General features: G+C 34.5%; 1 protein-coding gene across 11 annotated transcripts in view; it reads right to left on the minus strand.

The window, feature by feature from the left end:
* The window catches only part of LOC149797374 (CD109 antigen-like), a 70,704-nt gene extending 62,576 nt beyond the window's left edge, over positions 1-8,128 (minus strand). For all 11 annotated transcript variants that reach the window (XM_089962146.1, XM_089962143.1, XM_089962141.1 and 8 more), the window contains exons 1-6: positions 8,034-8,128; positions 7,446-7,508; positions 5,802-5,959; positions 5,391-5,416; positions 2,828-2,981; positions 2,410-2,480 (exon numbers count right to left, since the gene is read on the minus strand). In XM_089962146.1, coding sequence (XP_089818272.1) covers positions 2,410-2,480; positions 2,828-2,981; positions 5,391-5,416; positions 5,802-5,959; positions 7,446-7,501 — 465 coding nt within the window. In that variant the 5' untranslated portion in view covers positions 7,502-7,508; positions 8,034-8,128. The remainder of the gene's footprint in view (positions 1-2,409; positions 2,481-2,827; positions 2,982-5,390; positions 5,417-5,801; positions 5,960-7,445; positions 7,509-8,033) is intronic.
* Positions 8,129-16,888: the final 8,760 nt, after the last annotated feature.

A 16,888-nucleotide genomic window follows, 5' to 3' on the forward strand; every position in this document is an offset into this window, starting at 1 on the left:
CTGATGAAATCATGGATGACATGTAACAAGCTGCAGATGAATGATGATACAACTGAGGCCATTCTGATCACAACACAAAGACTTTCTCATTCACATCCTTTACCTCAAACAATAAATATCAGCAACATCAACATTAAATTCACACAATCAGTATGAAACCTAGGTGTTACTCTTGACAGTACTCTCACATTGTACCAGCATGTCATGAACACATGCAAGGCTGCATATCTTGAGCTGAGACCCATCAGCTCATTTCACAAATATCTTTCAGTTGATGCCACTAAAATACTTGTGTGTTCATTAGCACTTTCAAGACTGGACTAGTGTAACTCAATTCTGTCTGGTTCATCTCAATATCTATGCCAGAAACTTCAAAATGTTCAAAACACGGCTGTTCAGATCACACTTAGAGTACCACGATCAGAGCACACCTCCCCGCTGCTCTGTACCCTACACTGGATATCCATTCGATCCAGAATCAAACACAAAATTTGTTCTCTGTGCTACGTTTCACTGACGGACTGCAGTCCAACATACCTATCCAACCTCATCCATGTGTACACAGCAGCAAGATACGTACACTCCTCTTCTGACAATCGTATACTCATTATTCCCACTATGAAAACAAAGTCATATGGACAGTGTTCTTTTGCATACCAGGGCCCAGCAATGTGGCATGAATTGCCCACTGAACTCAGACACAAAGACAGTGATACCATTCAAGAGTGCTCTCAAAACTCACTTATTTTGACTGTAGGAACAAACTTAAAGCCATAATAATGTTTCCTACCTTAAATATTTGCAGCATGTCTTTTATGTTTTCTAATTTCATTGTGTTTGCTTTTGTAATCATATCATTATATATGTTTTTTATCTTATAGGTTTTGTCTAATGTTGTAAAGTGCTTAGAGCTTCTAAAGATTAGGCGCTATACAAAGTCCTCATTATTATTATTATATATACTTTTGGGTCCATGCTAGTCAAGCCTCCACCACTGTAGTTGCAGTGGTTGCATGGGTTATTGCTACGCCACTGTTTTTATATTCATATATCGTGTCTTTCTATCAATCAAATAATTATTACAATAAGGCTTTAAAAAGATGTCTGTAATATATATATAGTGCCAGTGGTAAGTTATTGATTTAACGTCACTATTAAAATGATCAATAAGAGGTATTAGTACATGACTGACCAATACTGTAGCATAAATTAACATGCATTTCAGTAAACAGTACCTTCTAATCGGACCGGACCTTAATACACTTTAGAATACACTAAAAGAAACAAGAGTTTTTAGTGAGCAATGGCTCACAAGAGACCCTGTATTGTTATTCGACCAACTTTAGAAAGTATGTCATGTAAATCTGTTTTGGTCTGATACAAGTTAATCAAACAGGCAACACTCTGTTACACCTACCATCCATATTTCGTGGGAAACAGGTTAAAAGATATTGGAATTAAAGCACAAAAACAACTTTAAATAATCTTTAAAAGCCTGGTAATGGTATAGAGGTTACGTGGGACCAAGTTTTGATATGTGTGAAATGCTATCATCTTCATCTATTATTTCATCTATTATATGCCTCTTCATTGTAACTTTGGTAAAATTATGTGAATAGGTATTGGAATTAGAGCACAGATGATGTTTTAATTAAACCAGTAAAGTTGGTCACACTGACCCAGGTTTGAAGCACATGCTTGTTCATCCCAAAATGTACACTAATTCGTGTTTGAATCATTAGATTGAATAGTGTCAAAGTTTTAAGCAAGTTTAAATAAATTATGGAAAGTAGCAGCCAATGACCCAATTTTGGGAATGTGACACAAATCCTTTGGAAGATATACCATCCATGTAAGTTTGGTGTCAACTGGTGATGATGTATTGGAATTATTACATGGATGCAATTAGTATTACTTAATTAATCAACAATCCCATTCAAAGTCTTTTGCTGCAAAGTTTGGTGTCAATTGGTAACACGGCATAAGAAACTTGGATGTAAATTTACTGTTGTTGGAGTATAGAAATTACATCCCAAATATGAAATTCGGATATAAGGATGGCATTGTACTGTTGGAATATAGAAAAGCAGTTCAGATATGAAATGGACATCCGTTTGCTGTCGTGCATTGTTGGAGTATGGAAATTACAATTCAGTTATGAAATTTCAAACAGTTTTGAAGAGATCCTAAAATGTAGATCAAAACAACCAAGTCTTGATGCTCTAGACAAATTTGGTCTAAGATGCACCCCAAGTTATAGCCATGACAAAGATGATGGAGAATTGGACAAATTGAATGAATATAATATACCTCCACCGCCAACCCCACCCATGTCTTGAAGCTGAACTGTAGAAAATGTCATTGTATTTCATTGCTTAAGGAGAAACAATACAGAATAACGTTACTTACATATATGCTAATGTTCATGTTACCAGTGTAGACGGCCAAGTTAGGGTCCACTCCAAAGGTACGGAAATTAACTGAAAGAGATATAAAAGAACTTCAAATAGTCGCATTCAATTACATTTACTCTGAACATATTTTATATATATATATATATATATATATATATATACACACACACACAGATATAGAGAGACAGACAGACAGAAACAGAAACAGATAGACATGCATATTATAGCATACAACAAAAACAGAGGCAGGGAAAAATAAGTATCAAATAAGACAAACACACAGACATACACGTGCACTCATATACGCATAGCTTGTTCCATTAAAATATATAAATTATGCTATTTTTTTTAATGTGTCTAATATACATAGAGCAGAGTCCAATCGGTAATGTTACCTGTTCATATATATTTACCTGTCTGTCCAGGTTTGTACATGGCCTTGTCAGTCTGAATGAAGAGGGACATGCTCTTACTCTGAAACTCCAGGTCCGTCTCATTATAGAAAGTTACACCTCCTGACCCTTGTACAGTTAGTTTGTAGGCCCCGGAATGCAAGCTGGATGGGACCTGTGATACATGTTCAAAGGATATTTATAACGTATTGTTTTTTATGTAGATATCAATTCACTGGTCATCATTAATACCCGCAAAATCAGGTCCATCTAATAGGCCTATATCATTCTTAAACCATGACTCCTCCATGAATCTCTACATTAAGCGAATGTCTGGAAAAATGAACCTTTACGGTGCTTCATACCTTTTTCCAGGGTAAACAAGAAAAATGTGATAAATGGATGGATGGATAACTTGATAGCTACGTTGTTAAGTAGAAAAAGAGACCTTACATCAAAACCACAGAATATATTCCTTTTACTTGCAACCAAATGTCGCAAATGCCAGTAAGTATCCACCTGTCACATTTACCAGTGTTTATAACACTGACTCTACAACACATATTGTGAAAATGAAAACTGCAGTACTGGCAAAGAATATCTCAATTTGTAGATAAGAAATTTACTGATGTGTGTGTGACATTTAGAAGCCCTAATATGGCAAGTAAAAATGTGAAATTTTTTGGTGACTTTGTGTGCGATGTCAACTTGAATTCTCACTTATGACATTTACTTTTGTTTGTAACATTTACTGTTGTTTTGATACTTAATGTTATTTGTGACACTTAATGTAGTCGTGACACTTAATGCCATTTGTGACATTCACTTTTGCTTGTGATCTTTACAGCTCTTCGGAGTAGCATTGATAGTTGCTACAACAGCCAGAGGGATGCAGAGAAACGATAACTGTAATTAGTACGCAATCTTTATCAAGTTATATACTTTATAACATCTATGATGCAAGTACTAACTGATACAGCAGTAAAACTAAATGATCATAATACTCTGAAGAAGTACACGAAACTGCTCCTTGAAAGGACGGTTATCTGCATTAGCCACTATTCTAAATAGCAGCATAACTATTTAAATGCAAGAGGTTGGTACAATTGGAAGACATTTCCCCAGCTTCTACATCGACTGTTTTACAAATCGACATTGATTATATCTCAAACCACACTTCTCTTCGCATAATGAACTTAGAATTGACATTTAGCTCAGATATCATATAAAATCTACATAAAATAATTCAATCCGCAACATACACATATGACTGTGATAATCTCCATCATTAAAAACAACGATTCACATCCTCATTTACATATCCACATTTTACAAAACAGAGTTTTGTTTTCATTATTTTATCAGCAATTAATACAAGATTCATAAGTCTTGGGAATCAATGAGAGGGTTTTCTAATTTTAGTATCAGCAGCCATATTTGATGTGGGGCATAATTTATGCAAACTTAAAAATGTTGGGGCCTCCAAACCATGATAGTTACTAGCAAATATGATTTCATTCTGCTTAGTAGATTTCAGAAGAAACAGAAATTGTATATATGGCATAACTTTATTATGTTTAGGAGGCCATTTTAATGTTTGGGGTGTTTTGTAAAATTGTGTTACATTTTGCTAAGCGTTTTGGGGATTTTTGTGGAGACGAATTGTTTTTATTATTCTAATGTCAACAGCTGCTGTCTTGGATGGTGGGTCACCATCGTCTGTAGTCCTACAATGTAAGACGTAGCACATATTGTGTTTGTTTTAGTGATATCGGGTGATGTGTCTTACCGTACATCGTTTGTTAAAACCCGAAAGATTTTTAAACCAGGAATGCTTTATGTCAAATTTTGTTGTTTGGACTTTAGAAGTCGCTTTAAGGTTTGTTTTGTATATGTAATAAAGGCGGGCAGTTAGCTGACGGATCGACTTCTTTTTCCAACATGTTTGACTCGCTTCCGAGAAGAGTGCGGTTTTGAGTTATGCCATGGCCAGTTTGGGTCGACCATGTTGGTGTGTTCATGCCCAAGGCCCGTTACTCCGATTGCCTTAGCATCTTTCATGTGTTGATATTTCGTTTACAATAGAGCAACAGTGAGTTTGTGCAGTGCATAGGTCATGGATGCACCTGCTTTCCCTACTTTTGCCGTTTTGAAAATGTTCATAGTGATTGAAACACGACTCGAGTATATTGTTAAAATTGAGTGAAGACTATTAAAGTTATAGAGAATTTAATTTATAAATGTAGTATAGTAAATTATGGTTTTAAGTCCCACTCGGTAATGCAACTATTTGCTTGGTCGCTTGGTTTTCCAATGATTCACATGAAGTTGGGGGTAGAATTGGTTAATGGTCAATTGGAATCTTTGTTACGTGATAGATTTAACATTTGCATGTTCGATGATACTGTAGTTAATTGTGATAATTACTGTATTCGTTACAGACAACTTATCTAGATTTGCCAAACGAGTCAAAGTTTGACATCGATACACTTGGAGGTATGTCGTGTAATTTAGTAGAAGAGTGTAGAAATATAAAAGGAGTAAATGAATAAAAGGCGGAGAAGATGGTTATAGAGATGCTCACCATAATCGATAATGTCCCTGGCTTGCCTGAATAATAATAATAATAATAATAATAATAACAAAAACACGGTGATGATGATATTTATGATTATGGTGGTGATTAGTTAACTGATTGATTTTTGGCAAAATAGATGATTGAATATCACACTTATTACCACCATCGGGTTTATCAACATATATGCCATTCTAAAACATCTTGTTGGATGAGGTATGTAAGTCCCAGTCCATGATTTTAAAGAGAACATGTGGGGGAAAATAAATAACAGGCGATTTAACTCAAAATTAATATTTCTTCTTTCTGTCACCATTTATTATACAGAAAATGAGTATTCTCTCTCTCTCTCTCTCACACACACACACACATCTTCATAGAGGGAGCCAGAAGTATGCTTGATAAAGTTAATATAAGTACCGTGACTGAAGGCTCCGACTGCGCTTGCAATTTTGTTTTTCGCATTGTCTACCAGATCTGCTTCCACGTGGACTACTGCTGTTGCATGGAGAATGTTTACGCTGATTTTGAGTGGAATACCAGGTCGTATAGTCTTCGGCGAGATGACTACGTATGTGCTGTATAAAAATAAAAAATATATATATTGTTAATGAAATTACAATTTAATAACTTTATTTCAGTGTAGCTTGACATAATAATGTCAATATCAATTTTCCTCGCAAAAATATAGAGCAAAAATTGTGCTGACTTTTTTTTTTAAAAATAGTGCATGAAAAAAGAACCAAAACAAAGCTCATACAAAAACAATAATAATAATTTTTTTACGACTTTAGGTATTTCACGTATTTCTGCATAGCATTACAGTTCTCCCACTTCCATTAGTCACGAGCCGTTCATCACGATTATACTGTATATATAAACAATACATTATCATGACAATTTTCCTACGTCCATACTAGTCACGACTGGACTACATATAGGTACAATATATTAGTATGACAGTAACACTTAGTGAATCTGGTCGAAAACACATAACAAGGCCACGCAAAATCGCTTCGACGATAGCCACGTAAAATAGAACAAGTAAACATATTTTGCACAATTAAGATTTTTCTTAAAAATCTGCGATTCCGACCAACAGATATATATATATATATATATATATATATATATATATATATATATATATATATATATATATATATATATAAAGTATTATTAAAGTAAGTTTTCAGCCCTAGTAATGAACGTCTGATATTAACATACATACATCTTAAATGCATGCCCATTATCAGGCTAAATAATTGACTTACATGAAATACGTGCCCATTATCAGGCCTCGTAATTCACTTTGGATAATATTGTACATATACTTGAAATGCGTGTCTATTATCAGGCCCGGTAATTGACTTTAGATACTATTGTACATACACATGAAATACGCGCCCATTATCAGGCCTGGTAATTGACTTTAGATATTACTGTACATATACCTGAAATACATGCCCATTATCAGACCTGGTAATTGACTTTATATATTACTGTACATTTACTTGAAATACATGCCCATTATCAGGTCTGGTAATTGACTTTGGACATTATTATATATTTAAATGAAATAAATGAAAACTAAATTGAAATATTGATGCTAAATTGACAAAGTATTCGATATAGTTGAAGCGTAACTGCATGCAGTATACTATAGCTGACCATTTATGAAGTTTTATTTGAGTGGACTATTTGCACTATTATATACGCAATTTGCATTAGACTAGTTGCACTACTATATATGCAGCTTGCATAGTTTTGGAGGGGAGAGCAAAGCAAAGAACTCTTGTGACGTCTGAGTCATTGTGAAAATAGAAGTAACGGCAATGCTCTTAAACGAGTCACTATTATGCAAATAAAACGGGTGTTTGACTTAAGACTAAATAAGAAAATACATGCTTATGATGATGATAAATATCGATGCTCATAACAGAATAAAATAGGTTTTAGACAATGTTCTTCTAGATGGAGAATTAGGTACGGGGAGACAGGTAGACCGACATACGCACATACAGACAGACGCAGATATATACATACATTCTGTTAGTTACTTACTCTTTCGCCGCTGATAAAGCCAACAAGCTTGCAAATATCAAGCAAGCTGTCTGCATTTTACACCTGAAATGCAAACTTACATGTTTTGAAAAGACACAACAGAATGATGGTTGTAGTAATTTACAATTTGAGTATTTTATTTACTTTGTGAGTGATTAGGTAAAATTTACACATCGATAAATACCCCACCATGATCATTTAATCCTATATTAATTAATAAAAGAACAAGATTAGCAAAACTTAAGAAACAATGAAGGAACTATGTAAGAACATACCAAAGAACTAATAATAAATGTTATAGGAAGAAAGAAATAATCAAGAGAAAATAATGTTTGTGACACCAAAATAATGTGTCTGTAAATAGATGCACAGTAGCATCATCGTCAATAGTGCCACTAGTTCTTGTTTTTATACTGTATTTTCATTAGTAGCAGATAAATACACGGTTACCATAATTTATTATTTCCTAATATGCTACCAATGCAAATACAGCACAAAATTTAAAATAAGTAACAATCGAACGGCCACCGATTCATTTCGGCCATTGGTACACAAGTCCTTAAAGTTAACTAATACAGTGACACAAACCTTTACGTTTGAGAGCTCTGATGAATGTTGTTGGATATCTGTCTGCAGGTTGTTACTACCAGCTAACATTGCTCTTATATAGTGGGTCAGATGTGACACTGCACCTTGAAGATATTCCAGGTGAGGAAGCTATCTGGGTTACATTAATCTCATTTAATGAGATTATTTTGACAGTTACAAGGGTATACCACTAACAAAATACTCCAAGAGATAAAATTAGTTATTGCTTATCTAAGGTTGTTTGTCCTGAAAATAGCCAAATATTGATTCCTTTTGTCAGGGTCGTTTGACAATATCCGAAAACAAGTTCATGGCGTTCTGAATGTTCTAATCTTGACTAAAATGGAAAACTGAATACATGCTGTATTGTGAGTTTGATTCGACTTTGAAATGTCAGCCATAAGATACAAATTGTACGAAAGCTTTCGAGGGAATGTGTCTTACATGTGAATGGTGTCTTTGTTTGAAGTTATTATAAAGACAAACTTATGACGTACTTTTGTTCTTAAATCATTCATCCTACCAATTTATAACGTACCTTTACTTATCAGCCATTCGTACAACCAACTTCTAATATACCTTTGTTCTTAAGTCATTAATACGACCAACTTTTTAAACATACCTTTACTCTTATGTCATTCATAAGACCAACTTCTAACTTACCTTACTTTGATGAACAATTTTTATCACGTGAAGTTGAGCTTTAGAATCCACAATTAACATTATTCAACATATGTTTGAGAAAAATAATTATCTTTGATGTAACCAGGACATTTATACAAGCAGTTTTTAGCCTAGAAACGGTTATCTGATCATCATAAGAAAATATTATACCTTTAAAAATTTAAGAGATACACTCGGGACAAAAATGACATAATTCAGAATCCATAGCAATGTTTTCATGTCTTCAAACATGCCAGCACTCTGATACGGATAATAAAAGATGGAGAATCCACGAAAAGTTCATTCTTTAGTTTAGAAATTGGGAAAAACGCCATATATATATATATATATATATATATATATATATATATATATATATATATATATATATATATATATATATATATAATGTATATTTAATTTGTATTATTTGTGTTGGCTTTTCTTAATGACAATGTTATGTATATCTTTATTTTGTACTTGTCCTTGTCCAAAATCAAGTTTATGTTGTTCCTGTCAATTGACGCTTATTTTGTAAACAACATAATACAAAGCCCGTATTTCTGTATTAGTGCGGATTAAACATTCAGATCATTGTCAGTGAGATAAACATGCTTATTTGGGTCTGGAAGCAGGACATCAGATCTCCATTTGGACAATCCTAAACTTTTTAACAACACTGAATGTTTTATAAAGGAGACTGACCTACATCCTGGCTTTTTTATTGTGTCTTAGCTATTTGCTTAATCTTGTTTAATTTAAATATTTTTCACTCTTGTCCTAACATCTTGAAGCAGAATCAGTCTTACTGTTGTGTTCAGTTTTTCATTGGGATGGATTTATTTATTCACGCTAATATTCAATGGAGATACAAAGTAATCAGTGATATTCTTGGACTGGAACATCAATTAAAAATTACAGTGAATTAAGACAAGACCATTTTGAATTATAGTATTGTGATACACTAAAAAATACAAAATTAGCATATCATCACAATCCAGGCCCCTGGCACATTAGCATATTAGACACACTGGTACATCAGTAAATTTAATATTGGAATTTAATTGGAATGACAATGGGATTCAGTTGAAAATCCATCCATATAATTTGTGATTGACGTTTTAGGACTATTTAGGATTGAATTCACAATTCTGTAAAGTTTCATTTTGTATTCTGGGGAAATACATCTTCGTTGCTATGCATATAGATCCATAATTCTAATTTGTTCATCTTATTTAAGTTCCAATTTATCATAATTTATAGCCGCGTACATCGTGGGATATTGAGAAATCAGAAACAACAGCAATAATAATAATAATAATAATAATAATTCTGGATATGCATATAACAGATTCACGGGCTAATTAAATCTGAAAGTTCCTATGTGATATTTCAATATTTTGATATTTCTTTCCAAAGTTAACTGAATCAGTTTCCATAGCCATCTGACTTAATGTCAACTCAAGTTATTCACTCATAGTGTTGAAATTCAAGCTACAGTTGCCATGCAAATATATGAATTCGACTATCGTTGCCATGCAAATAGATTAAATCAAACTATCGTTGCCATGCAAATACATGAATTCAAACTATCGTTGCCATGCAAATACATGAATTCAGACTATCGTTGCCATGCAAATACATGAATTCAAACTATCGTTGCCATGCTTATTCATGAATTCAAAGTATCGTTGCCATGCAAATATATGAATTCAAACTATAAATCATAACCCCATTGTTGGAAATCTCAGGGACATATAAAAGAAAAGTTGTTTATCAGTATCATTTGTTAGACACATGCATTGTGCTGAAACAAGCAGTTTTAAAAGCAGTTCTTAAGTTGAAACATTTGCAGATCCTAATTCGTGTAATGTGTTTACTGCTATAGAAAGAGTTTATCTACAGGTCGAGCACCTTGATGACTTAGCGTGATATACGTGGTAGGAAAATATCTTGAGTAGAATTGTTACGTTAACAAGGCTCTTTGACTCCATGCAGGGCACTAACATACTAGAATGTTTGATTTTCCCATTGTAGAAGTTCAGATCATACAAGTGCTTCTGAGATAAACATGCTTTAATAAAGAATTTTGTCTTGGCACATCTATCCTTGGGATGGCTCACAGATGGTTAAATGATAATGGTGATGTAGCCTGCCACTCCTCACCACCACTTACGCACCCCCACACCCACGCCATCCCTGGGAAAGTGGGAATGGTTCGTTATTGATGTCTGGGACTGATGCCAAGGTCCATACAGTGCACAGCGAGCGATAGCAATGAGTTCGCTTCTCCTATTATGCTTGGAATCGTCAATCCTATGAAAGGAAAGATAACCGAAGTGTCGTCTTTGGTGTATGCATTGTCAGTTTCAGTTAAAAGTGTAATCACATTTAGCTTGGTTTAAATCTTTAACCTCAATAACTCTGCATTTGAAGCATCATAAATTGTGAATACTACCAAAAATTACCGTTATCATGTACAATTTGCTGCTATTTTCGAGTATTAAAAATACGCACTGCCAAATGAAGTTATTCAACAAGGAAATGTAGAAAACCGTATATGCTGATATGATATGGTTTACACAAATTAATATTTTTGTTCTTTCTTTGCTAAGAGTGGCTTCGATGGATGATGTATTACAATCGTTAATACAAATAAAGAAAGTGCTCAAAATATTAAAGCGATGATTTGTCAAATTCGATCCAGTTATGTTGCGTGTATTTGTTTTAAAGAAGCCGCTTAAAATTGTTAGAACTTTAAAAATGGAAGCTATTTTAGAAGTCGAAACGACTTTATATGTTTGCATACCTTAATTGCGATCAGAAAAATCTAATCTAGGTTCGAATCATGTCAGGATCATAATAGTTCAAACATCACGAGGCATCTCTGGACAGGAGACATTAGTCCAATGACCCTGGAATGGATATAATCTCTCATGTACTGATATTTATTTTAAGAAATCTAAAAGTGAAGTTAGGAAAGAGCAATAAGTACTTTTAATGTAGGTGAAAGTCAACATAAACATACCAGCATTGTCAAGCACAAGGCAGCTTCACCTAGTATGTAGTAAAGGGATATAATGCGTTTGAGTCTTCAGTATATGTTAAACAGATACAATCCATTCGAGTATCCAGCGTGTGTTAAACTGGTACAATGCATTCGAGTCCTCATTAGGTGTTAAACTGGTACAACGCGTTCGAGTCATCTCATCGGTATGTACTAAATTAGTACGGTGCGTTGGAGTCCTAGGTATGTGTTAAACTAGTACAATGCACTCGAGTCGAATTAGGTGTTAAACTGGTACAACTGATTCGACTCATCGGTATATGCTAAATTAGTACAATGCGTTCGAGTCCTAGGTATGTGTTTAACTAGTACAATGCATTCGAGACATCGGAATGTGTTAAACTAGCGCAATGCATTTGAGTCCCCATTACGTGTTAAACTGATACAACGCATTCGACTCATCGGTATATGCTAAATTAGTACAATGCATTTGAGTCCTCGGTATGTGTTAAACTGGTACAATGCATACAAGTCATCGGTATTTGGTAAATTATTACAATTTATTTGAGTCGTGCAATAAAAATTACATGGATCTAGAAAGGTACTGTTCGCATTTCGAAGTGCTTCATGACCATGTATATATTGTTTGAAAATTAGCATTGTCATTTTTCATTACCATATGTTTTCTAATATCGTCTTCGTCACCTGCGCTGAACCTTTTGCATAATACTTTTAGTTTGATTTGCAAGGTATAATTTCAACTTCTAATCCAAAGGATGGAACAATATCCAGGTCTTACCTCCAGAACAATTGTCCACACGAATATTATTTTGTGATGTTCAGTCCTGTATCCATGTGCCGACCGTTAATGTCTGCGATTTTCAAGCTCCTCGCCGAAAGGCCATAAAACCAACATTGGCAGAGCTTTCTGGCATGAAGGTCTATCAGACAATACACTATTTTGTCCACGCCACTTATTTGGCAGGGGCATACAGCGCTTAGCTTGCCTGTTACGAAAGACTCCTCTGAAAATGTGGGTATGTGAGAATGCGTGCAAGTAAGTAGCTTCTATTAGGTTGTTTTTTTTCTGGGGTTTTCCAGGGTTCTTTCTCCACTATTTATACTGGCCACCCTGTATAGCCTATCCTGTGCTGAAAAATGGCGTTTAACACTACAACAACAACTATAACAACAACGAAAGACTCATTTGTGCAAATACTCTTGCATCTTTCAACGACTATATTAGACGTTGACAAATATCGCTGACATGAGATCAAGATGCTCATATCGGTCTTGTAGTCACGTGTTTTGATGTGTTTCTTAAAAAACGACTACGCTTTTTTGTCTTGTTATGTATATACCATGTATCTGAATTCCTTTGTTTGCAACTGTTCCTAGCCAGCGTTACAGTCCGGTAAATTTTCTTTAAGGTTCGATTGGAGGGCTGGGCACATGCGAAACATTTAGTGCAGCGCCCTCTTCTTTATCCCTCGGATTAAATGGGATAATTTCACGTTCGATAACTCTGTTCAAGTTGTCATTTCTAAAAATACCAATGTTATCCTCATCGCCTCTTGATTGTCATATGTTTCCCCCTTTTGCGAAATTAGAAGAAAAAATGTCCTTATAATCGCTTTTATCGTGGATTGTATTGAATTGGAAGATTTTGATAGACAATTACCAATTACATCAATTGGCGCGTCCAACGGCATTCTTGCCTCGTTTTGGACAAGGTAACGGTTATATGGTAATTGGGTATTAATAGCATTGATCATCATGGACAACAATTCGCATGTCTCCAGGTGTCGATATCGCCACAATGTCAACAGCGTGACATTAAGTAATGATAACCTATTTTCGACGGGTTATCAGCGTAAGAATACAAATAAAAGAATACGCTGTGAAAGTAAAATCGTGGACGACTGTACCCAGGTTAAAATGTTCCGAAAGCTAAACAGACCTCTTCCCTTTGACTTGCTGATTGGGAATCCCCTCATAAAAATCACTAAATAAAAGTACAAAATAGCTGTAGTGGACACCATTCGGAGTGTAAGATCTATAAAAAAATTGTTATATCTCTGTAAAGCCGGTTGCATCAAAAGTTGTATTATATCTCCTAAAAGTAACAGTGTCAATGAATGATGCCGAGAATGTCATGTGTTAGGGAATAAAACAATGTGTCTCTCTTACTAATGTGAGAGTGTGCCTCTCGCAATCGTGTCTCTCTTGGTAGATCGAGTTACTCTAACTCATCCCTGCCTGATTCTGTATAAAATAAACAATTTATTCCCTTTGTTTGGAGGTGGAGATTATGAAGGTTTTATCACCTACGACAGGCTATTTTCCACGAGGGCTTCACTCGCGCAGAAGACGACCAGCCTTGCCTACAATTAATCTTCATAACAAAGGCAATACATATATAATACATGTAGTTAAGGCGCAAACAAGGATACTGTAAGACTCCAGGATCCCAGCAGACAGGTTATCGACAGTGTAACTATTCACAGCAACCAATTCTGATCGAGCATACATCATTTATTATTATTATTATTATTATTATTATGTATGATCAATTAAATTCACATCAGTGGTTTACATAATGAACTGAAAATTCAATCTTTAGCTGCGGTTTGTCTTTCGTCTGCTAATAATTCAAAATTTTAGCAAGTGTCGTATCATTCAATTGAGGGAAATTAATATCACAAATATCATATAATAAATAATTGTTGACTTTTCATTTCGGTTGGTACAGTGATTTTTTAAATCAACTCCCCCAAAAGACTAAGTTTAAATTTGGCCTCCTGCTTCAAGACTGTATCATCCCTTTGTAGTAACCGAGTAATTTTAACATAAGCCAGGAACGTCCCTTTCTGGTGTTATATGTATGTTTCTATACATGCTGTGTCTTTTGCGTTTGCGTATGTGTGTGCGTGGGAACTAGTCCAGCTGTTTTTTGATGAACTGCCCTGAAAGTTGAATGGGAGTATTTACACAAGATGAACATGTGCATACAGCTTTATCATCAAACAAGAGTTGACCTGCTTTTGGTTCAAATGTATTTCCTATATATATGAATTATTGTATATGCGATTGAAGCTTACCGTCGGTTTGTGAGTACCCCTTCCGGTATAAAAAATGGACATCATCCAGGATATTCAAAATGGCACAAAACAGAATATAATGAATACACTTTTCACATAGAAGAAATATCATGAATATATTCGTCCTATACCCATAAATGTAATAGAAACAATACACCGAATGCACTTGTCATATACCCATAACTGTAATAAAGGAAATAACACGAATTCACTCGTCACATAGCCATAAATGTAAGAGAGAAAATGACATGAATATAGTCGTCACACACATAAATCAATAGAAGAAATATCACGAATACTCTGGTCATTTGCCCATAAATGAAATAGAAGAAATATTACGAATACACGCGTCATCTATCCATAAAAGTAATAGAAGAAATACTATGAATACACTCGTCATATAGCCATAAATGTAATAGAGGAAATATCATGAATACGGTCGTCATATGCGCATACATGTAATAGAATAAATATTATGAATACACTCGTCATATACCCATAAAAGTAATAGAAGAAATACCATGAAAACACTCGTCATATAGCGATAAATGTAAAAGAAGAAATCCCATGCATATAGTCGTCACACACGCAGATGTAATAAAAGAAATGTCATGAATACACAAGCCATAAATGATATAGAAGAAATACCGTGAATACACTCGTCATATGTACAGAAGTTAATAGAAGAAATATACAAATATCACTAAACTCGTATAATATTGCAATCACCATATAAAATACAAATGATAGACGTACAACACATTCCCATCGTGTCTTTTTGTTAATTGATATCATTCTTAAGTGTTTTGTTTTCGGTTGTTTTTTGTCACATGATAAATCGTAATCTAAAAAGTACACTAATTTGTTTTGGAGACGATTCGGTTTTAATTTATTTTCACTGTCATAACGCAACTATAGGTCCGACGGTTTATATTTAACATTTAGCATCATTTTTCCTTATGGGAAAGAATGAAGTTTTATACATTACAAACATTCACTTATAGGAATACTGCTTGATTGCCTTCTTTCACTTTCATCGAATTCTGAAAATGATCTTAAACGTTTGTATCGAATTTGGCTTGACAAAGTGGACCTCAGGCCATAAAGTCGACGAACTCGATAGGGAAGAGTGGGGTTGCTGAAAAAAGGAGATAAATATACAGGAAGAGGGAATGGAAGAGGTAGACTTATTTGTCCAGAAAATCATAATGATTGATCAATATTTAGAATTTAAACACAAATATATAATAAATATATGATCCATTACTAAGGGTATCAACGTGAAGGATTTATACACAGATATTAACAAAGATACGAGTCTGTCACGATGGAGTTCCAAACATAGAATTTCTGCAAATGTGAATAATTTTTCATCCACAAGTAGAATTTTCGGTTCCACGGATCTCGTCGAATGATCAAGGAGCAAACACGCATGGCCCGCCCCTCACAGTCTGCAGAATAATCATTCAAGGGCCTCTATACTCCCTCTAGACCGAGGCTTTGGTTGCTCACTAGGAGAACATCAACATTGCCCTCTGAGCCAACGTCACCAGCAATCGTGTTGCGAGAACCACAGAGTTCAACGACTCCTGATCCAAAAGTCAGCTAAAAAAATAACGGGACCATGTAGGTTACGATACACAGTTAAAAACGAATGCAATGGTATACGTTATGCATGCGCGCCTACGAGTTAGCTTTTTACAAATTAAATCATTTCATCAAGACTACTTAGTCAGGCTAGTATTATGGTAATGAAGTTGGTACATGGATCTGTATCCCACACGAATAATCTTACTAAATTACAAAAACTCGAATATTTTCGCATCATTTAATACATGCGGTCTGCAGTGTAATATACATGAATTCAACGTGTATTAAGTTACAAAATAGCATTTTGAAACAGACTATAGTCTATCTGTTATCCTCACATTATGGCTTTTTGGAACAGAATATAGTCATTCTGATGGCTTGACCTTAGCCAGGCTATCTGTAAAATTTCGAATAAACACCGAAATATGCAATATATTAAGCAATTATATCAATAATACGGATAGCGAAATGGAATGCAATTTCACCTACCTCAA

Source organism: Sinohyriopsis cumingii, chromosome 6 (genome assembly GCF_028554795.1).
Source record: "Sinohyriopsis cumingii isolate HCF-2022 chromosome 6, ASM2855479v2, whole genome shotgun sequence".
In the NCBI taxonomy this organism is placed as follows: domain Eukaryota; kingdom Metazoa; phylum Mollusca; class Bivalvia; order Unionida; family Unionidae; genus Sinohyriopsis; species Sinohyriopsis cumingii.